Source organism: Giraffa tippelskirchi, chromosome 9 (assembly GCF_054371585.1).
Source record: "Giraffa tippelskirchi isolate mGirTip1 chromosome 9, T2T-mGirTip1v1.2.pri, whole genome shotgun sequence".
NCBI classification, from domain to species: domain Eukaryota; kingdom Metazoa; phylum Chordata; class Mammalia; order Artiodactyla; family Giraffidae; genus Giraffa; species Giraffa tippelskirchi.
This window is the reverse complement of record NC_137283.1, coordinates 4,862,312-4,886,281: the sequence shown is the minus strand read 5'-3', so window position 1 is coordinate 4,886,281 and position 23,970 is coordinate 4,862,312. Positions and strand designations below refer to the sequence as shown.

The 23,970-nt window shown below is 43.9% G+C and overlaps 1 protein-coding gene across 2 annotated transcripts in view; it reads left to right on the top strand.

Annotated features, from left to right (window-relative positions):
• LOC145520507 (uncharacterized) overlaps positions 1–23,970 on the top strand; it is a 143,036-nt gene that overhangs the window by 70,033 nt on the left and 49,033 nt on the right. For both annotated transcript variants that reach the window (XM_081527047.1, XM_081527046.1), the window contains one exon: positions 7,287–7,370. In XM_081527047.1, coding sequence (XP_081383173.1) covers positions 7,287–7,370 — 84 coding nt within the window. The remainder of the gene's footprint in view (positions 1–7,286; positions 7,371–23,970) is intronic.

The following is a 23,970-nucleotide window of genomic DNA, read 5'->3' as shown; positions in this document are numbered from 1 at the left end:
GAGAAAGACAAATATCACATGATATCACTTACAGGTGGAATCTGAAAAATGATACAAATGAATGTACAAAACAGTAACAGACTCACAAACATAGAAAACAAACTGATGGTTACCAAAGGAGAAGCAAGGGAGGAATAAATTTGAGTTTGGGATTAACATATTCACACAACTACACAACTATGTATAAAGTAAGGACCTACTATATAGCACAGGGAACTCTACTCTATCTTGTGATAAGCTATAATGGAATAGAATCTGAACAAGAATATATGTATATATAAAACTGAAATCACTTTGCTGTATACCTGAAACTAACACAATATTGTAACTCAAGTATAGTTCAGTTAAAAAAAAAAATTGTGGGACTTCCCTGGTGGCTCAGTGGTAAAGAATCTGTCCTCCAATGCAAGAGACACAGGTCTGATCCCTGATCTGGGCAGATCCCACGTGCTGCAGAGAGACTAAGCCCTTGCACTACAGCTATTGAGCACGAGTTATGCTCCAGACCCTGGGAACGGCAACTCCTGAGCCCTCGCACAGCAGCTTCTGACGCCCAAGCGCCCTAGAGCCTGTGCTCAGTAGCAGGAGAAGCCCTCACACTGCAACTGGAGAACAGCTTCTGCTCACAGTGAAGGCCCAGCACACTCAAAAGAAAAAAAAAAAAAAAAAGTGGCCTATCTGCAAGCCAGGAAGAGGGCCCTCACCAAGAACCGTATCTGTCAGCACCTTGATCTTGGACTTCCCAGCCTTTAGAACTGTGACAAATAAATGTTTGTTGTTTAAGCCACCCACTCTATAGTATTCTGTTGAAAACACCTGAGCTGGCAAAGACAAAGGAAGAGTAGGGGAAAGAAACTAAAAAGAGATAGAACCCATTCCTATTAATTCATCGGTAACTATTTCTAATCTCTCAAGAGACTTCACAACAACCTTGACACTTAGATAATACTCACATGGAGTTTTATATACGCATTGCTGCCCTAAGTCCATACTGACTCTTTACAGTTTATCCTGTTACTTGTATCTGTTAAGTAAATCCTGAGAACCATCTCATATATTCCTGACAGATGATGATGAGTATGGCAAAGTATTCTCATCCATAAAGAAAGGAAAAAAACAAATAATTTATTGAGAGCCTGAACTGGGCTTACCTTCTTCATACGTTCTCTCTATAATGTTAGCGGCACTATAAGGTTAGGGCACCCTTATGATTCCTCATTCTACATCAAATGGAATTGAGGCTTGCATACAGCAGGTAAGTGATGCTCAAGGTCACATAGCTAGTAGGTGGCAGAGCTGAACCCGCAGCTTAACTCCCTCTAAAATGAGAGCTGTCACCTTCGGTCAGTGCCTGGATCCTCAAGAATATCTTTCCACTCCAAGTGCCAGGGAAGAGAAGAACTTCCCTAAAGTATTCTAGTGCATCTGCTGCAAGAAAGACTGAAAAAAAAAACCTGGAGACTGAGGGAGAGAAATCCCCTACAGCAACAACAGCTTTATTTTAGGACCCTAGAAAGTCCCTCCTTTGTCTAACACTAAGGGGTCAGAACCATGGAAGGCCTGCAGGGGCCCCTCAAAGCGGGCGAGCCCTTCCCCAGACTTTCTCCACTGCCTGGACCCCACTGGTAGTCGAACACCAGCTCTGTATACTTCATAGTCTGTGGTACAACTGAAGGGACCGTTTTCTGATCTGCTTTTAGGAACATCTCCTGCTTTTTGGCCATACTTCACGGCAGGCATGTAGGATGTCAGTTCTCCAAGCAGGGACCGAACCTTGGCCCCTCGCATCAGAAACGCATAGTCTTAACCGCTGGACTGCCAGAAAAGTCCTCAGAGGACATCTTCTTTAAGAAGTGAGTTATTCTCCAAGCTCTGCCACAATCCTTCTTTTTGTAAGATGTTGGGAAATCTATCTGCAGTTTCTCTCTCTCCAGAGAGTAACGTGTTCTAATTTTTTTTTTTTTAAATATCTTCCCCCTTAACTCCTGACCGTTGTCATGTTTTTCAACTGCTTTGAATGTTTTTGTTGAGAACCTATTAAATGCATGGCGCTGTGCTTTGTGCATTGTTAAAACCACGAACGTGAATTAACGAATGGCCACCCCCAGGCTCCATCCCCAGTCAGGAGCTGACAGTGCAGTGAAATAAGCTGAAATACGTCTCTGACCAGCGTCCTCTCCTCTCGGCTGAGATGCTGCATTAATCACTGAGCTCGGAGCTCACCTGTCAGATACAGCAGGGACCTGGCAGTTGCCTGGAGATCTAATGTCTGCCTGGCTCCAGTGTCAGATATGGCTTTTTTGTTTCTCTGCATGTGGCTTACTTGAGGTGGTGGTGTTGTTTAGTTCCTCAGTCATGTCCAACTCTTTGCCAACGCCATGGAGTGTAGCCCGCCAGGCTCCTCTGTCCATGGGATTTCCCAGGCATAAATACTGGAGTGGGTTGCCATTTCCTTCTCCAGGGGATCTTTCCGACCCAGGGATCGAGGCTGTGTCTCCTGCATTGGCAGGTGGATTCTTTACCACTGAACTGCCAGGGAAGCCCTTGGCTTACTTTACCTCGTGGCTTACTCTGCAGTGAGATGGTCCCTTTGACTGTCTTTTGCTTGGAATGTATTGTGTCAGTGACGCATTGACCACGTCCTCCAGTGTGGCTTGGTTCAGAGCTGCAGGGGCTTGTCTAACTTCTGTATCTGGTTAAGTGGGGGGTGGACAAGGACTGCTATTTAAAAAGTAAAGGACTTTTAATAATCACCTGATTTGTGTGATTAGTAACTAACAATAATAATCACTAATGTGTCTCAGGAGACACTTCACAGCTGGGGCATCTGAAGAGCAAGACTGTTTTCCTCCCATTAAGAAGTTCACATGCCTTTCTTTTTACGAAGGGAGAGTAGTTTATCGGGGGATGGACGTCAGCATTGGAGAAACTCTGACTTGGGTTCCAGTGATCCCATCTATTACCGTGTCACTTTGGACAAGGCATTTAAGCTCCCCAAGTCTAAAAATCTCTTTTAAAGTGAACATGTGGACATTAACTACTTTATAGGATCGTCCTGAGTTGAGGTGATGGCCGTGTTTGACACTGTGGAGTAAGCTTTGAGTCAATGTTGTCTGCAGTCTCGATCCTTCGATCTTGATATGAATTCATCAATTCCTCCAGCAAAGCATGTGTACTGTTCCGTGAAAGATCCACTTTGTATGATTTCTGTCTTCCCTTTCTTTTGTGGAGAAATGCCTCACGCTAAACTTGGTGGAATCATGAGCGGATTTCATTTTCATCCTTAAACTTTCTTCCCTTTTCTCACAAAGAAGAAAAAGCATACTTTTAGAAAAATATCACATGAATTTGCATTTCTATGACTAAATTATGTGCTGAGTGGTAAGGAAAGAAGCAGGAGTCTCCCAAACACCCCAGAAATGCCTGTCAGTCTACTTACATGTATATTGGACTGATTGATAAATAAAATGCCTTTTTCAAGCTCATCAACCGATAAATAAGTTCTTCTCTTGTGTTCTGAGAACCATCTAGAAAAGAACGGGGAGTGAAGAGACAAGGAAAGGAAAGTCATGGTTCTGGGTATCCCAGGAGGTAAAGGTCACCACGGAGGATGCAGGATACTGGCAAGCATATGTGCTGTAAATTCAAAGAACTCCCCTAACATTCTTGTGATGGAAACCATCGGCAATCATTGTTTCTGGCAAAACGGGAGTTAGCCAGAGTCACAACGTGCTTGGGTAATGAGCTTTCATTTGTCATAATAACCACATATCAAGCCCCTGATACTTAACAGGTGCCTAGAGTATTCACAGGTTTCTAATCTGGATCCCATGTAAATACAACTATGGGAATTGCGGACACTCACTGAGCTCCTTTCATGCGCACAGGAAGTGAAGGAAAACACCAAACGCCTATCCTTCTTGTGTTTGAAACTGTGGGCTTTGCTTTAGTTTTTATTTGTTCATTTTGCAGTGCGTTCTGCCAAGACATGAGCACTCCATTAGAATTAAAAATTTGTATCTAAGGTAAGTCGAGTCATTATGAAGCAGACGGCATCCTGCTAGCTTCCTCAGCCTCTCTCCCTGCTGGCTGTGTCTAGGCAGCCCAGTCTCTCCTGAATCTACTCACAGCCCACTTCTCCTCTTATAAGGGGACGTTCGTTATAACGAGGACGTCCATCATGACTGAATGGCATGTATTTTGCTGTCTCTCCAGTTCATATGCTATTTCCCTCATCTGAGAACCACCTCCTTCCCTACAGATCTCTGCTCCAGGCAGCCCTGATTCTACCGTATACCCTCAACCTTTTCCTATAAAGGAGTGAGGGGCCGGGGAAATCTGACCCTAAGCGAGCCACAGAGAATCTCCCTCCTGGGAAACTGAAATCAATACCTAAAGACAGGAAGTCTGCCTCTGCACACACCTGGAACAGTCAACAGGGAAACTCAGATGCTAAGAGGCCACTCAAACAAGAAAGCAGAGAAGGCCAATTTGTACTTCAAAAGTAGAATGAAGTTTTTGAGTGAAAAAAGGGCAGAAATGAGAAACTTTTGGGGTTTTTGTAACATTCCGTCTCCTAATTTCAGTTCCTTCTGAAAACTTAGCTGTATTTTGACTTTGGGTTCTGTGAAGCACCCCTGGATATTTTTAAGAGATAATTCTCCCCTTCCTCATTTTTTTTTTTTTTAATTAAAGGAAGTTTAAATAAACTCCAGTGATTTGGCAGCCAAGAGGCGTAACTAAAATAAACTTTTACCAAAGTCACGTATTTTTTTCATCTTATCTTCTTTAGGCTTCCCTGACAAACCAGCCCTCTTGGGGCTGCTTCCTTGATTAACTTAAACCTGCACTGTATTGACGTCATTTATAACATGCTCTTGTATCAGAGAGTTTGAGCACCTCTGGAGTCATAATGGTCTATTGTGTAAACACAGCATCCATGAGATTTATACAACTTCCACTATTTACCCAACAGACTGTATAACTTCTCTGAATGAACCATTATGACTGTCATGGGGACTAAATCCATCTTCGGGCACTTTTGAAAGTGTGACTCACTGCCATCTTTTGTGTAAGAGAATTTATGAAACATGTATTATCCGCTCAGTGAGCTCTAACGTCTGCCTGGTGAGGTGTAAAGCTAAATTAATCTACTGGGGAAAAGATGAAACCTATGAGTCAAGAAATAATCCCTTATATAAACTGATTCTAGCACCCCTACACTAAGAAACAGGGAACCCTCAAATATTAGCATCTACTCCATCTCTGGACAACCAGTACTTGAGCAGATGTTCACTCATGTCTAATCTATTCCAAAGATAGTGCATATTTGTTTCCTTCACTAGATTAAAACCTAGGGCCATCTTGGTTTTCTCTGTGCCTTTGTTATAAACTCTGGCATAACTAGGCATTTGGGCTTCCCTTGTAGCTCGGTCAGTTAAGAGTCTGCCTGCAATGCAGAACACCTGGGGTTCAATCCCTGTGTCAGGAAGATCCCCTGGAGGAGGAAATGGCAACCCACAGCAGTAGTCTTTCCTGGGAAATCCCATGGACAGAGGAGCCTGGTGGGCTATAGTCCATGGGGTCTCAAGAGTGAGACACAACTGAGAGTCTAAGCACACACACACTTGGCCGAATGAATGCCTGAGTAAACTCATATAAATTATCTCATTTAATTTCAGCAATAACCCTGCTTTACAGATAAGGATCTGTGACTCAAGGAGGCAAATAATTTCTTCAAAGTGGGACAAATTTGGTGGGTTTAAAAATATTTATTTTATTTTGACTGCACTGGGTCTTTGTTGTGGTATATGGGATGTTTAGTTGTGGTGTGCAGACCTTAGTTGTGGGATATGGACTTAGTTGCAGTATGCATGCAGGAGCTAGTCTCCCGAACAGAGATCAAACGCAGGCCACCTGCATTGGGAGCACAGAGTCTTAACCATTGGACCACCAGGGATGTCCCCAAAGTTGCATAAATTTGTGTAGTGGTAAAACTGGAATCCAGTCTGTCCTACCCCAAAGCCATAGTTATTTCAGCTAAGTCAGAAAGCAGACAAAATGCAGAGATAATACGAATAGCACATCGCTACAACAACCAGCATAAAATAATACTGTGGATTCCGAATAAGTCAAACAAGTGGATAAAGCCCTCCAACCTAGAGGACAGGAAGTCTGTGTTTCACACCATCTCTCCTTTCAGTCTGCTGCACATATTGCATGAATCCTTTTATTTTATTCATCGTTCCTTTCCTACTTGGTGTCCCAGTTCATTTTCTAAAAGTGCTGTTTGAGATATTTATTCTGTCTTCCTCGGCCAGCACCTGGGAGTGGGTGCAGCCTCCTTAAGCTTTACTCCCTGGCCCCTGGCTTGCCTCATAGGGTCTCGTCTCTGCTTCCACCAGAAACCCAGGAGTCTTCTATCCCTGATACCATCTGTGTCAATCAGTCGTTAACCACGTCTCCCAGAGTCCCTAGCCTAGCTCTCCAAGGAGGTGGAGAATTGGAAGGGATATATTTTATTAGTGAAATTTTTTAAATTAAAAAAAATGACTGGAGTATAGTTGATTTACAATGTTGCGTTAGTTTCAGGTGTACAGCAAAGTGAGTCAATTATACGTATACATATACCCACTGTTTTAGATTCTTTTCCCATACAAATCATTACAGAGTATTGAGTAGAGTTCCCTGTGCTGTACAGTAGGTCCTTATTAGTTACCTATTTTACGTATGTGGCTTCTCTGGTAGCTCAGCTGGTAAAGAATCCTCCCGCAATTCAGGAGACCCCAGTTCGATTCCTGGGTTGGGAAGATCCACTGGAAAAGGGATAGGCTACCCACTGAAGTATTCTTGGGCTTCCCTGGTGGCTCAGCTGGTAAAGAATTCACCTGCAATGTGGGTAGACCTGGGTTTGATCCCTGGGTTGGGAAGATCCCCTGGAGAAGGGAACAGCTACCCACGCCAGTATTCTGGCCTGGAGAATTCCACGGACCGCATAGTCCATGGGGTCACAAAGAGTTGGACACAACTGAGCGACTTTCACTTTCATTTTACATATAGCACTGTACGTATGTCAATCTCAATCTCCTTTCCCTTATCCTTTGGAAACTATAAGTTTGTTTTCTACATCTGTGACTCTACTTCTGTTTTGTAAATAAGTTCATCTGTACCTTTCTTTTAGATTCCACATGTAAATTATATTGTATATTTGTCTTTCTCTGACTTACTTCACTTCGTAAGATTTTAGAGGTTTTTAATTAACGCTCTCTTCCTCTTTCTTTTTTCAGTTTTTCTGAGTGTGGGAATCTTGCCCAGCCTCTGACATCATACAGGTTGATGACACCCATCAGGTTGCCCTTGTATGGACCACGGTAAGAACAAGAATATCACCCCTCCCCTTAAATGGCATTGTCAGATGCAGCTGCCATTACCCTGCATGAACGCTGCTCTGATGAGCCTTCCACCCCTGATCTGCACTTTATATCTGCTCTAGCGGACGTCTGTGTAATCTTCCATTCACATCGACTTCTCCTGAGAACACAAGTGTGTAGTGGCCACACTTTGGGGAAGTTCGGGTCTGTGGCATGCGGAGGGCATGGCCACATGACACACATCTGTCTTTTGTTCTTGAATCCACCCAGGGCTGGGGCCAGCATAGCTGGCTGATTGCTCACAGCCTTTGCTAACAAAAGCAGGGGAAATCCATAGCTGCTGGAGATGGACGCTGCTTGTTGCTCAAGCTAGGGTGGGCTGAGCTCAAGGGCCCCGTTAGGGCTCACAAGAAATGTCTCCCAAGCATTTGAATTGCCCTCTAGAGAATTTTCAGGTAGTCAAGTGGGACAACTCGGGGGAAGAAAGCCTGGGGACAAACCCAGCAGCTTTCCTCTCCCTGCAGAGCTGTGGATTCCATTATTAGCTCTCAAGCATGGTTCTGAATTTCAGGATGAGAAGTTGAGTATATGTACTGTGTCTTAAAGTCAACTGTCAGTAGACTAATCAGCTATTGAGAGATGTGAGTTATTTTTAGATGAATATAAACATTGGATGATGGATTGTTTGGGGGGGAAAATAGCCTTGAAATTAAATTGGGGAAAAAAAAAACCCAAATAAATGAAACATAACAGCAGCAAAAACAAATTCCACACAAAGAAAAATTAGAAAAGAAACAAAGCCTCACGGATGGCGTTTGAGTGATGGTTAAAGACAGACTCAACACATTGCCTTGTCTTAATAATGCATTGATCCAGCAGAGAATGATGAACCATACACACGCAGGGAGGAAAACAAAAATCACCTGTTTTGCCGAGCTCTCCAGAGTTTAACTGAAATATGTCCCCGTTCCTATTCAAAGGTGGCCTTGCAGGGCTTCAAAATCAGTAAAACAATCCCTCCATGCGGAACTGGGGGCTTCCCTGGTGGCTCAGATGGTAAAGAATCACCTGCAATGCAGGAGACCTGGGTTCGATCCCTGGATCGGGAAGATCTTCTGGAGAGGGAAATGGCAACCCACTTCAATATTCTTGCCTGGAAAATCCCCACGGACAGAAGAGCCTGGTGGGCTACAGTCCATGGAGTTGCAAAGAGTTGGACACAACTCAACGACTAACACAGGACACACCAGCTAGAATTTAACAATAGGAAATAAAATGAGTGACAAACTAGGCCACTGCTGAAGATGAGGGAAAATATATCACTTCCCCATCCTGCTCTGCCACGATCCACTCCATCCCCACAGGCATGGTGGAAATGGCTTTGCCTGTGCCGGCAATGGGGTTCCTCCATCACATACTGAAAAATCAGACCGAGGTTTTTAGATCCTTGTAATTACAGAGCTAAAAAGCAATTGGAGAAATATATTCTGCACCTTCAGCGGTTTGACGTGACTTTCTGGTGACAGAGAACAGGGCCGTGCTGCCAAGGGATAATTTTCCTGTTCAATCCTCCAGCCTTTTCTGAAAGTGAAAGATTCCTAGCACCATCTTTCGATTAAGTGAATTCAGTTAATTAGCTTCACAAACACGGCCCATGCATTATTCAGCAGCAGCCAATTCCTCAAAACTGTCTCTCTGCGGTTATCAGGCAGCCCTTTCTCTCACTTCCCCAGGGAGAAGGGGCTGGTGCCTCCTGGGAGGATCGGCGTTTGAGTCAAAGCTCATTCCAGGGTGGGAGCTCAGGTGGGAAGACTAGGACATGCTGACCGGTATTGGGGCAGCGAGTGAGTGGGAGGGTGGACTGATGCATCAGTTATGAAAGAGGGTAAAGGAATCTGAATGATCTCATTATTTAAAAAAAAAAGTGAACTGGTTCATTTGTGGCCTCTTAGAAGTGTGTGCCCTGGAGATACAATCCCACCTCATCACGTTCACTTCCTTGGGATCCAGTAACCCCGGTTCCTGGTTTTATCACAGCAGGACTGCACAGCTGGCTTCCCACACACATCAGCAAAGTCAGAAAGAGAAAGGCAAAGGCTGTATGATACCACTTGTATGTGGAATCTGAAATATGACACAGATGGACCTATCTACGGGACGGGAAGAGACTCACAGATTTAGAAAACAAACTTACGGTCACCAAAGGGGAAGGGTGGGCGAAGGGATAAATTAGGAGTTTGGGATTAACATACGCACGCTACTGTACATACAGTAGAGAACCACTGGTGACCTGCTGCATAGCACAGGGGACTAGGTTTGATCATTCATGTATTAAACCATAATGTCCGACTCTTCGCTACCCCAACTGTCTGCAGCCCACCAGGCTCCTCTGTCCGTGGGATTCTCCAGGCCAGAATACTGGAGTAGGCTGTCATGCCCTTCTCCAGGGGATCTTCCCAACCCAGGGATTGAACCCCCGCCTCATACACTTCAGGCAGATTCTTTACCATCTGAGCCACCAGGGAAGCCCTCGGTGGTGCCAGTGGAGACTGAGATGCAGGTTTGATCCCTGGGTCAGGAAGATCCCCTGGAGGAGGGCATGGCAACCCACTTCAGTATTCTTGCCTGGAGAATCGCAGGGACAGAGGAGCCTGACAGGCTACAATCCATGGGTCTGCAAAGAGTTGAACATGACTAAAGTGACTTAGCACACGCACAGCACACACAATAAACCATGATATCAGAACATGAAAAAAGAATATATATCTGAGTCACTTTTCTGTGTAACAGAAATTAGCACAACACTATAAATCAACTATAGTTCAATAAAAAACACCCCCAAATTGAATACCCTATAATACCTCCCTTTTGATGACCTTGGTCCAAGTCACCATCATCTCTCACTTGTAATAAATGTAGCAGCCTTCTAACTGGTCCCCTTACTTCCTCCCTCACCTTATATTCTCTTCTTACACAGCAGACAAAGATTTTTACAAATGTTAATTCAGATTACGAAGCCCTTGAATGACCTTCCCTCTCACTCAAGTAAATCTGCACAATTCTAACAGGTCTCTGCATTATATTTTCTCCTCCATGCCTTCCTGACCTCTCCAGCACTCTCCTCTTTGCTCACTCTGTCCTGGCCTCACAGGCTTTGTTGCAGTACATTATTTTTTAAGCCATGTTCTATGCCTAAAATGCTCTTCTATTAATATTCCCCTTCCCTCACAGCTACCTGGCTCAATCCATCACCTCCCTTAAGTCATTACTCTAACATAATCTTTTCATTGTGGACTAGCCTGACCGAGCCATTTTTACCTTGGAAACCCTCCTCCAACCCTTGGAATTCCTAATCCCCCATATATTCGTGCCTGCTCAGTCATGCCTGATTCTTTGTGCCCTCATGGACTGTAGCCCACCAGGTCCCTCTGTCCATGGAATTTTCCAAGCAAGAATACTGGAGTGGGTTGCCATTTCCTCCTGCAGAGAATTTTCTCGACCCAGGGATCAAACCTACCCATCTCCCACACGTCTCCAGCATCTCTTGCATTATAGGCAGATTCTTTACCACTAAGCCACCAGGGAAGTCCAGCTCCTGGAATTCCTAATTCTCTTTATCTTCCTCTATTCTTAGTTCTCTGGTAGGATTCCAAAGATTAGAGCAGTGCCTGGCACTTAGTAGGTCCTTGTGAAATATTTGTGCGTTTGAATGATATAATCCCTGCTAAAGGCAGTCTGAGCCCATGAGAACAGTTCAGGGTAATTTGCAGAGGCCCCCACAACCCATGCCTGTTTAAAAAAAAAAAAAAAAAAAGGCTGTATAATCACCATGAAAACTGCCACAAATTGCCAAGATCAAAAACCAGAAAGGCTTGCATTTATGAAACACTGAAGCTTGAAGCTAATCTTCCCGTCCTGATTGAACCAGTAACCTTTGCGTCTCCATGGAGTTCATAGATTATTTCAGCCTCTGAATATCAGTGCTTAAAACTATCAAGGTTCCCAGTTGATTCACTAATTGGGAGTTTTACAAAACGATAAATGGCTCTTTCTCTCTTGTGTTTCTGAGTTCAGGAATAAGGAACAGAGAAATGAATTAATTAGATGAACACCAAAATACCAACTTTATTTATGGTGTAGGAGAAAGCAGCTTGGATCTGCAGCCACAACCATGAACCAGGATAATCCTTCTTCCCTTCTTATTTGTTCATTGGTAAAACCCACCACATCTCTCTGGGGCAGTTTAAGACTCTAAAGGACTGAGTCTTGAGAAAAGAGGCTGTATGTCTCGGTGTGAGGTGAGGGAGAGTGGTTGAAAATAAAGATACATTTTATTTGGTGCCAGCCTTCACTACAGGGCTGTTGGAGATGAAGAATGAGTCCTTCAGAATTCAGGTTTCTGTCATTTCACCAGATGACAGGAACTGGCATATTCCACCCAGTAAGAGAATCTTGTAAACTCTCTGGGGAGTCTTGATTTCTTTTTCTGCTTTTATGTAGCCTCCAAAAGGGAGCAGAGGAAAAAGATAGAAATCCTGACATTTCCACTAGTTAATTACTTTCTCCTCTTCCTCCTCCGTCTCTCGCTCCTTCTCCTCCACCTTTTCATCGCCTCCCCTGCCTTTTTTCTGGCCACTCCACACAGCATGCAGGGTCTTAATTTACTGACCAGGGAACCCATGCCTCTTGCAGTGGAAGCTTGGAGTCTTAACCCCTGGACCCCCAGGGAAGTCCCTCTTTTTTTCTTTTTTTCTGATTGCAGTCTTCTCCTTTCATGACTTGGATAGAAGAAAAGCAAGGCTGAAACTTCTGGCTTCTTGACTTTCTCTTTCTTCCCTTCCCTCCCCCTGGCACTCTCTCCTCCTCCCCTCTTCTCTGCTCTTCCATGCCCTTCCTTCCCTTCCCTCTCTGCCCCTACCACCTCTTTCTCTCTTTGAATTTTGGGTAGATTTCTTTCATTTATTCCACACCTCATGAGCCAGATGTTTTAAAGTTAGCTTCAGAGGATTATGTTTTCTTGTTTCCCATCATCCTTTCCTAGGACCATAAATCCTGAAATTCTTGAGCCCACAAATCACCGACTTACATAAACAAAGACTAGGGGAAGCGCACCGTGACGGAGGCGTTTTAAAGGCTGTGGTTGTTCCAGCAGCAAATGCTTTCTGTCATCTTCTTGGTTACTGACTGCTGCTTCAGATGCCACTGGTCCATGAAATAATTTAAGACTCAGTTCTGAAGCACAAGCCCAACCAATATTTCCAGACATGTCCCTACTATAAAACATTCCAGGTTATTCATTTAAACATTCATGGAGCTTCCAAAAATGTCAGCGTTTTTATGGCATCACTGGTGACAGCTATAATGTTACCAGTATTTACAGATTGAGGAAATATTTGTCGTGAAATGTAAAGCACACTACTGAATAGCTATATGGCTTAGCAAGAGAAACGATTCTTACCCCCTCTTCCACCTGATCCTCAGCTTGTATTTAGGTCCCCACTCCTATCCCAGGCTTAAAAGTATTCATTAAACCACCCTTTTCTCAATAGTCCTTTAAAACTATGGAACAGGGCTGACAAACTCAACTACCTACAGAAGCTGGGAAGTAAATAAGAGAAGTATTTGGATGTAAGAAAACCAATAGAGCAAAATTGACAATAGCTAGCAAGTCAGCTGCAGTGTCAGAGATACAGTAGGGAGATGTGGAGACGGTGGTCCTTTGGAACACTGCCCGCCCTGTCTGAGGGCACAGATGCTCTGCTCATTATTGCTGGTGAGACTGTAGCCGTGCATTGCCAGATCTTCCAAATTTCTGGAGAAGCTGCAATTTGGATATCGATGTGGAATCTTGTATTAGCCCAGATGCTAGCAACTTTTTAGATTTATCTAGCAGAAATTCAAATAGTGCTGTGTGGAACAAAGATCATCTGAAAAGTAGAACTGGCTCAAAACAGCTATCGCTTTGTTATGGGACAATGGAAACCTAGCATCTCTGACAGTTCTGTGCTTTGCCATGAACTTCAGGTCATCAGTCAGCTAGTAAAGGAGGAACACAAAATGGAAAAAAATAGATTTAATGGTGCAGATGAAGTAGAAATAACTTCAATAGTATTGGGTTGGCCAAAAATTTTGTTTTGTTTTTTCTGAAACATCTTACAGAAAAACCCAAATGAACTTTTTGGCCAACCCAGTATTTATTATAACAGATATGGGTTGACTACCTGCTTCATACCAGGCACTGGATGAAATGCTTGGGTCATACTAGTGAACAACACAGATGACATCTCTAACCTCCTTGAACTTATTAACCCTGGAGAGAAGATGTATTATTGACATCAATACTCAGATGAGCCCCCAAATTACAGAAAACTTACTTGAATCCAAGTCTGTGGGACTCCAGACTCTTGTCTATTTGCATCCGTGTGCCATATTCCGTGCTAGTTCCTGGGAGGAGTGGGATGAGGAGATGGGGAGATGGCCTTCATAATAAGGTACTTGTGTGTGTATTAAGGGAATGGGATCTGACTGAGTGATATCACATCACATAGTTGTAAACTTCATGGCATATCATCATGCAACTGTTAGGTTTATTCTTCTTGGGTGGGGCAGGGTCCACACCACGTGGCATGTGAGATCTTCCCTGACCAGGGATCAAGCCCGGGTCCCCAGCATTGAGAGCACAGAGTCTTAACCATTGGACCACCAGGGAAGTCCATTAGGTTTACTCTTGACTAGAGTGGGTCTTCCTAGGCAGTGCTAGTGGTAAAGAACCCGCTGTCCAGTGTAGGAGACAGAGTCTCCTACAGTGTCAGAGACCCGGGTCAGCTGATTAATGTTCCCTTGTCCCAGGCTGTAGTCAGTGGTTCCGGGTCAGTGTCAGAGACCCAGGTTTGATCCCTGGGTTGGGAAGATCCTCTGGAGGAAGGCATGGCAACCCACTCCAGTATTCTGGCCTGGAGAATCCCATGGATAGTCCATGGGGTCACAAAAAGTTGGGCACGACTGAGTGACTTCCACTTATTCTCATTTTACAGATAAGGTAATTGAGGTTTAAAAAAGATTTAAAAAATAACTCAAGATCATATGGATAATCAGTGGTAGATAATGCAATTCAAGATCAGTCTGTCCTGATTTAAAGTATGTGCTATAAATCCTAGCCCTGCTCTGAGTCCCGAACCCCATCCTTTCAAGATTAGCAGAGACAGGGGAGTGAAAGGCTAGGCCCCAGACAGCATGTTTGATACCCTCATTCCAACATTGCCTATTGGCAGGAAGCCCATGTCAAAGGTCCCTTCTGCAGGCTTGTGTTCAGGGGTTTGAACTCAGCCCTGCTCAGCTATGAAAAGCATAACAGCAGGCAGACAAAACCCTTCAACCCCTACTCCAGTCCTTAGCTCAGACATGGCCACGGTGGATTTGGCTACTGTCCATCACTGCATTCTCTTACTGATGCAGCCAGCGGTCTAAGGAAATTCAGCAGGCCATGTAGATAGCAAAATAAGAAACCCACTAAGCCATCATAAGTGGAAGAAGTCATGTTGTAGGCTAGTCACACTGGAGCCATCTGTTCTTGGTATAATATACACTGAATTAATAATAATGAACAAATATTTTACCTCTCTAATTTGAGGTAAGCTGGGAAAATCTTAGGGCTGTTTATAAATAAATGTCTTCTCGTCGAGTATGTATGAACAAGTATTGAGTTCTACAGTTTATAAGTAAACTCTTTATGTTTTCCCACACATCTGTTCCTTGTTTTCTGTTTTTTAACTTTGTCAACTTGCCTAGTGACCCAAGCTGAATTGTTTAAAAACTTCCCTCTACTTCAGTCTTTGTGGGCTTGCCCAGTGGCTCAGTGGTAAAGAACCCACCTGCCCATGCAGAAGATGTGGGTTCAATCCCTGGGTCAGAAAGATCCCCTGGAGAAGGAAATGGCCACCCACTGCAGTATTCTTGCCTGGGAAATTCCATGGACAGAGGGGCCTGGAGGGCTAATGTCCATAGAGTCGCCAAAGAGGCACAACTAAGCGACTAAACAACAAATCAGTCTTTATAGTAATCATCAAAGTCTATCTGTTTGCACCTCTGAAATTTCTCAGAATCTTTTGTTCTTCATTTCTGCTGTCTTTGCTAAGACTAGTCTTGCAGTCAATGGCTTGGTCAATTACAATCACTTCCACATCAGTTTTCCAGTTTTCTTTTTTTTCCAACATTGCTGGTTTTAAAACATCTTAAAATGTGATTCTGTTCTGTCAACCCCCTTCAAGAAGGCTTCATGGTTTACAGGGTAAAATTTGTACTCTCTTGTCATGTGTAATGTTTAAGGCCTTTTATTCATCTCAACTTTTATTACGCTTCTACTGTTTATTCCCTGACAGTAAAATCAGAAACAAGGACCAATCCCTGTCACTGAGGGAAACTACCTAGAATCTGGTGGAGGGGTTGTCTGTGTGAAGACAAATACGATAAGTATACAAGGTGTTAGTTAGACGTTTGCTTGAGGTGGAATGTGTTCGGTGAAAGAGTGGTTAAGTCCTGTGGGTGAACCGGCGGGTTGACTTCCTAGCATGGACGCTGTGCTTTCCCACCATCCCAGATTGTGCTGCTCTTGGTTTTAGGCACAGAAGGTAGGACATAGGCTCAGCTGATTAATGTTCCCTTGTCCCAGGCTGTAGTCAGTGGTTCCGGGATGGATTCGTGAACAAGGTCGGTCAAACAAAACAGGAGTCTCAGAACTTCATAGAACATGGGCTCAGCTGATTAATGTTCCCTTGTCCCAGGCTGTAGTCAGCGGTTCCAGGATGGATTCGTGAACAAGGTCGGTCAAACAAAAAAGGAGTCTCAGAACTTGTGCAGGAATCTGGGTCGGAGACGCTCCCAGTTTCTTTCCAGACAAGCAAACCCAGGAGCTGCTGGCAGCCCTCTGAAAAAGTAAGAGCGAGGCCAAGGTCGGGGGAGGCCAGCGCCGTGAAAAACAAGGCAGAAAGGTGACAGGAGGCGCTGTACTGAGCTGAGGGGTCAAGGCTTGCTGAAATTTTGCCCTAATTCTGGCCTGTTTAGTTAGGTGAGCCAAAATAGCCTCTTTGCTGTTTTAGCAAGATTATTGTGGTTTGGGTCCTACTCTTCATCCCTCTTCTCTTAGAAACTCTGGGAACCATACTTCTGGAGTCTAAAGAAAGGCCTCTCCTCCCGTCTAGATTCTACCCTGTGGGACCTACAATGCTTTTGTCAGCTGTGTTCTTCTGAGTTGAAATGTCTGCTTTTTGCTTCAGGACTCTCATTATTAAGTCTCTCTCTCTCTCTCTTTGCTGAAGCACATACACAGATGGACTGTGTTCTGGGTGCCTCCTGGAAACCCACTGCTCACAGTTCATCTTAGGGAACCAGCCCACTCCTGTTCCCAGTCCATACGGTGTAGGCATCCAACAGAGGCCTTTAGCTCTAGGAGAGGATGCAGAGCCAGGCTTGGCCAACGAGCTCCCTGTGCTTCTCTGGTTACAAAAATATGAGGTTAGCCGTGGATCTGTGACTAGCCAATATCTCTGCCATATTGGTCAGGATCCGATCAGGAAACAGATATACAGGGTTGTCTGAACAGGAAGATTTATTATAAAGGATTGTTGATGTTTTACAGGGGTTAGTTAAAAAGAGATAAAAGAGAAGCCTAAAGAACATTCTAGGGCTGAGGGAGAACACCCAAGGAAGGACCAAACTGAGATAGGATGTTCTCCCTGAGGCCAGGATTCAGACCCCACAGGAGAGACTGATTGTAGCTGCTGGATGGTGGGGAGGCTCCTGAGGATGCTCAGACCAGAGCTGGTCCAGCATTGCTGGGGTGTGGCCAGCAGGCAGAGATTGCCTGGAAAGCTGCCCGTAGGAGTCACTATGGAAACTGCAGAGAATCATGCTGGAGTCATTGAGTGGGGCTGGGGTTCTGGAGCCGTGGGGACTCTGGGAACCTGTCAGCAGGAAGCTGATGGTGAGTGAGCAAGGGCCCTTGTGGAACCCACTCCGGGGAAGCCTGCTGCTTCACCCCCGGAACTGGCCGGGCAGCCACCCACAGGGCTTTGTTCAGTGGATCTCCCTGCTGGGAAGCCCACCTGGGGTGGTGACCTCCACTGAGTGTCCTGGGTGTCAGCCCAACACAGCAGGAGCCGGGAGAGGCCAAGCCTGCTGGAACCAGGAAGAGAGCCCTTCACCTCCCCAGGGCCTCTCCAGGGCCGTTCCAGCATCCGCTACTGACAGAGCTTCACATCATTCCGGCTGGCCAGAGAAAAGTGTTCCCGCATCACGGGAAGGGCAGTGGAGGCTAGATTTGTAGCCAAGAGGCAAGAAATTGCTAACTGGCACCTTTGCAATTTTAATTTCTTAAAAATAATTTTATTTGTTTGAGATTTTTATGATAACACTAGGAAAGAGATGCTCTCTGGAATCTACCAATAAACACTCAGAGCAAGACAACGGCTACCTTGCCACTGGGAGGGGAAAGCCTACCGTAGAGTCAAACCAGCACAGAGGAAACGGAGCTCAGAGATGGGGAGAGGCAGGGTCCTGACAGCACTGCTGGGTTTTTGGATCCAGCCATTTCTTCAACTTACACACATTAGGACTTGTTTAGTATTAAAAACTAATTAGTCCCTCCCCATCGCCTTTTAAACCAGTTTGAGCTGGATTGAAGTGTCTCAACCTTAAGAACACTGATCATATCACAATAAACCTTGAAGCTTTAAACTCAGGTCAGTGTTCTGTCTCTAATCTGCATGTGTTGGTTCTTGTTCTTTGACTCTAATTCTGCATACATCATCCCAGAAGCAGAGGTGATCTGAGATCTGAAAGCTCCATTGAATCAAGAAGTTTTCTTGAACTTGAAATGAAGGCCAACTTGGCACAAACCCATAAAACCTCGTATGCGACATCCTTGGGCTTCCTGTGTCATTCCCTTTGCAAGTATACGAGTCTGTTATAGTTTAATCATTTCATTCTTGGCATCCTATTAATTACAGGGAAACCAATGAGATTGAGAGGTTGAGTGACACTGATGGGTGGGGTTCTCAGTGAGAGAATCCAGGTTTGAGAGCCTTAGCATTTGCTTCCCAGATTTAGATTAATTTCTGACTGGATGAAGTCTTTAGAGTGAGCCCAGATACTCAACAAAACCTGAGTATTACCTTCCCTTTTTGAATGGAATGATTTCAACATGAAAGGTGAATGAATAGCTCTAATATGGTCCTATAAACTCACACGGTCACAATTTAAGAAATTGAATTGGTGTTGATGTTAAGAAATTGAATTGGTGTTGATGCGGACTTTTTCCTGCCACTGTTGAAAGGTAATTTGCTTGAAAGTCAAAGACAAGGGGAGAGAACTTTGTTGAAGGCGCAGCAGAATGGTTTCTGGGTGAACCGTGAGCTGCTCCATGATCTCAGGGCCCTCGACTGAGGCCAAGTTGTATCCAGAACAGTCACTCCAGTAACCTGGCGGGGGGAACATTTTCAAATATGTGACAGCCCAGAAACTGCTCTCAAGTAACCTGGCACTGATCCCAGCCATGACAGCCTCCCTGACTGTCATCTGTCTCACATGTAAAAAAAAAAAAAAAAAAGATTTTTGCATTTCCTGTATTCCCACAAATTTAGTCCAAATTAGAAGGTTTGCAGCAGAACAGGACTTGGTTGGAAAAAGAAAGAGAACTGATATACCCATCTCATTGATTTTTGACAATTTTTTAACATTTTCCATATTATTCTAAAGGAAACTTTTGATCCAAAGTAGGGGAGGTGTGGTAGATCATTTTCATTCAAAGTGAGGAACTTCACACAAAAAATGGCAGAGAATGTCTTCTTCCCTAATATCCTTCTACTTTAAGAAGGAGAACTGGAGTGTGGATCTAAGCTGAATATTTACCTAGAGATTCCAAAACATAAAGGTAAAATATTGGGAATCCCTCCCTCACAAAGGAGCATAGAACTTTGAGGACAAACAACGCATATTCCAAGATTTGAGCCCAAAGCTCTCTTAGGAGAAACATGGTTTCTATAGCCTTTGGGAAGGGAAAGTTCACATTTTCTCAATGGGCAGAAAATCTTCCTGAGGAGAGAGAGATCTAAAGGTATGCAACGAACACACGCCAGTGCTATGCCAGCTGACGTTTCCTATAAGCACAGGTCTTTGAAGTGCTTACTCTAAGCTCTTGTAAAAGGAGGATCTTTAAAAGAATCAGTGGGCCCTTGGAAGACCTCAGAGAACCTTAATCATTGATAGACCTATTTGTCCAAGATAGATCAGGATAACTCTGCTCACTTCTTTTTTTTGGCAATATCCAAAATGAAGGAGCAGCCCAATTGACAACTGCTAGATGCATGGTTAAGGCTTCCCAGGTGGCGCTAGTGAAGACGCATGGTTAAAAAATTGTGGTAAATCCATCTAATACTATTCAGCAACAAAATAAATGAGATCGTGACACGTTACAATACACATGAACTTCTAAATAATTATTCTGAGTGGAAGAAGGCAGACCGAGTACATACTGTATGATTCCACTTATGGAAAGCTCTACAAATGCAGATGCAACTATAGTGGCAGAAAGCAGGTTGATAGTGGCTTGAGTATTTGAGGAAGCAGGACCAGATGAGAAGGAGAAGGAGAAATTTAAAAGGGGCACAAGGAAATTTGGGGGACAATGTATGTTTTTGCCCTTCTGATTGTGGTGACTGCTTTCTAGGTATATACATATGCCAGACATATCAGACTGCATACTTTAAATATCATGGGTCAGCTATGCCCGGGTGATGCTGTTAAATCTCCACACAACCAACTCTGGTCACTCAGTGGCCAGAACAATTACATTTGACCTTGAGACCTTCTGGAAAAGAAGACTGCCGTCCACCTTGAGGAACAGAATATATTTCATGTGGATGGTGAAAACATCATTGTAACATGTCAGCCATGGACTAGCCATAGAAATTGTGCAATAGCTTCCAGGGTGTCAGAGCTACTGGATGTGAACTCTTCATAGTGGAACCAAATGAGAGTTTAGAGGGAAATCACTTAGCTTTTCACGGACATTGAAGTCCTTATGCCATGTGCTGTGCTCAGGTGCTCAGTCGGGTCTGACTCTTTGGGACCCCATGGACGGTAACCCGCCAGGCTCCTCTGTCCATGGGATTCTCCAGGCAAGAATACTAGAGTGAGTGTCCATGCCCTCCTCCAGGGGATCTTCCCAACCCAGGGATCGAACCCGGGTCTCCTGCTTTGACAAGTGGATTCCTTACCACTGAGCCACCTTGGTTATAGATAAGACTTGCATTGCAGTTGGGGCAGAGAAAGACTACATGATGAGTATTACAACGGGTAAACATGGACTTGGCATCATCACCGTAAGACTAGAATGCTGGGAAGAGCCTGGGAGGCAGGACGATCAATCTCATCAGCCTGGACCAAGACCTCAGCTTGTCCTGGTTCAGTCTACAAACAGCCACGTTTACCTCTTTGTCTTTATTTTTATTAAGAAGGTGTTTAACAGCCAGCGATGTATTGGCCTAGGAAAGATAAAGCAGGTGAAGCGGTTTCCATACCACACTATGTACAGAAGAACTAAGACTTCTCTGTAGTTTCAGAGGACTGAGCTTAGAGTCAGTGGGCAAAAATTATTGAGGGGTAGCACTTGATTTAATGTGAAGAAGTCATTATTAATATTGGGTAATATTTTAAAAATGAAAAGGGTCACGTTGTGAGATTGTAGTCTCCTTGTCAGCAAGAGCATTGGAGCAGGAGCTAATTACAGATACTGTTTCTACAGTTTGTGTTCCCTTAAGCTAAATTGCATGTACTTTGATTGATTAATTCAGGAACGCAATCTGTATTGTGTAGACCACTATTAGTTATAACATGATAGCATAGGGGAAAAAGTGTTACAGGAAGCATGGTATTAATAATGCACAGATGTTCAGGTGCTACTTGCTTACTTTGCATCCATTCCTTTGTTCAGTGTCAGCAATCATGAACTGTGTTGCAATTTTGTGCATTTTTGCAATATGATTAATGTTCATTTCCAAAATAATATATAATATAGATGATATGGAGGTATATGTGAAACTATGGTCTGCTCAGTTAATCGCTTCTCTGACACAATTTTTTAATAAAGTGAGATTTCTTATGATCACAACCCCAACAGCTGTAGGGTCACAGCCCCTATGGGAGGGCTGTCATAGACTGGGCAGTATTAGACTAGAACTTCTAAGGCAATTATCAGTTCTTCAGCTGTCTGATTCTAATGATCCTAGAAAGGTCAACTGATTCATTTTTTGCCTGGATTCCTCCTTATTATTCAGGTCTTAACTTCGAGTCTCTGGTAGTAAATTTTGGAGGGAAAGGGTCAATATTTTGGTTTAGTCCCTCTTTCAGTTTTTGATGCTTCTGTGACACCCTAAGAAAGATGTGAGTTGGAGATTGTGTACATGAGTTTGGAGTGTAGGGAAGAGAGAGCATTGGCTGGGCGGCACCTATCTCTATGATATTAGACAAGACAATTCAGAGATGGTGTGGAGGGAGGAGGGCAGAGGGAACATTCTGGTTTTGCTGCCATTTAGGGATCTAATAGAGAAGACAGGGATGGAGAAGCAGATGAAGGGGAGCAAATTCAGGTGAGCATTATGTCACAGAAGCCTGGGGAATAACGTATTTCCAAAGGGAGGAAAAGCTCCAACATCATTTCTGTGCCCTTTGTACCAAAGATGCAACAAAATCATGGAGAAACATCAGGCAAAGTCAAACTAAGGAAAAGTTTAAAAACTAATCAATGGCTCAAGAGTCTTCAACTGTGTTAAGTGTGTGATACAAAAGAAGGAGAAACTGTTCCAGGTTTAAAAAAGACTAAAGAAGCACGATAATGAAATGCATTGACATAGACATACTACTTTTTTCTCTTGCTGTTAAAAACATTTTTGGGCTTCGCTGGTGGTCCAGTGGTTAAGAATCGCCTGCCAATGCAGGGGACATGGGTTCAATCCCCGGTCTGGGAAGATCCCACAACTACAGGGCAGCTAAGCCTGTGAGCCACAGCTACTGAAGCCTGCAGTCTGGAGCCTGTGCTCCACAACAAGAGAAATTGGTGCATCGCCACACAGGAGAGTAGCCCCCGCTCGCCACAGCTAGAGAAAGCCCTCATGCCCACAAAAGATGTCCTTTCCATCATAGGGGACTGGAATGCAAAAGCAGGAAGTGAAGAAACACCTGGAGGAAGAGGGAAATTTGGCCTTGGAGTACAGAATGAAGCAGGGCAAAGGCTGATAGAGTTTTGCTAAGAGAACACACTGGTCACAGCAAACACCCTCTTCCAATAACACAAGACAAGACTCTACACATGGACATCACCAGATGGTTGACACTGAAATCAGATTGATTATATTCTTTGCAGCCAAAGATGGAGAAGCTCTATACAGTCAGCAAAAACAAGACCGGGAGCTGACTGTGGCTCAGATCATGAACTCCTTATTGGCAAATTCAGACTGAAATGGAAGAAAATATGGAAAACCACCAGACCATTCAGGTATGATCTAAATCAAATCCCTTATGATTATACAGTGGAAGTGAGAAATAGATTTAAGGGACTAGATCTGATAGACAGAGTGCCTGAAGAACTATGTAGGGAGGTTCGTGACACTGTACAGGAGACAGGGATCAAGACCATCCCCAAGAAAAAGAAATGCAAAAAAGCAAAATGCCTGTCTGAGGAGGCCTTACAAATTGCTTTGAAAAGAAGAGATGTGAAAAGCAAAGGAGAAAGGGAAAGATATACCCAATTGTATGCAGAGTTCCAAAGAACAGCAAGGAGAGATAAGAAAGCCTTCCTCAGTGATCAGTGCAAAGAAATAGAGGAAAGCAATAGAATAGTAAAGATTAGAGATCTCTTCAAGAAGATTAGAGATACCAAGGGAACATTTCATGCAAAGATGGGCTCAATAAAGGACAGAAATGGTATGGACCTAACAGAAGCAGAAGATATTAAAAAGAGGTGGCAAGAATACACAGAACTGTACAAAAGAGATCTTTGTGACCCAGATAACCACGATGGTGTGATCACTCACCTAGAACCAGACATCCTGGAATGTGAAGTCAAGTGGGCCTTAGGAAGCATCACTACGAACAAAGCTAGTGGAGGTGATGGAATTCCAGGTGAGCTATTTCAAATCCTGAAAGATGATGCTGTGAAAGTGCTGCACTCAATATGCCAGCAAATTTTGAAAACTCAGCAGTGGCCACAGCACTGGAAAAGGTCAGTTTTCATTGCAATCCCAAAGAAAGGCAATGCCAAAGAATGCTCAAACTACCGCACAATTGCACTCATTTCACATGCTAGTAAAATGATGCTCAAAATTCTCCAAGCCAGGCTTCAGCAATATGTGAACTGTGAACTTCCACATGTTCAAGCTGGTTTTGGAAAAGGCAGAGGAACCAGAGATCAAATTGCCAACATACCCTGGATCATTGAAAAAGCAAGAGAGTTCCAGAAAAATGTCTATTTCTGCTTTATTGACTATGCCAAAGCCTTTGACTGTGTGGATCACCACAAACTGTGGAAAATTCTTAAAGAGATGGAATA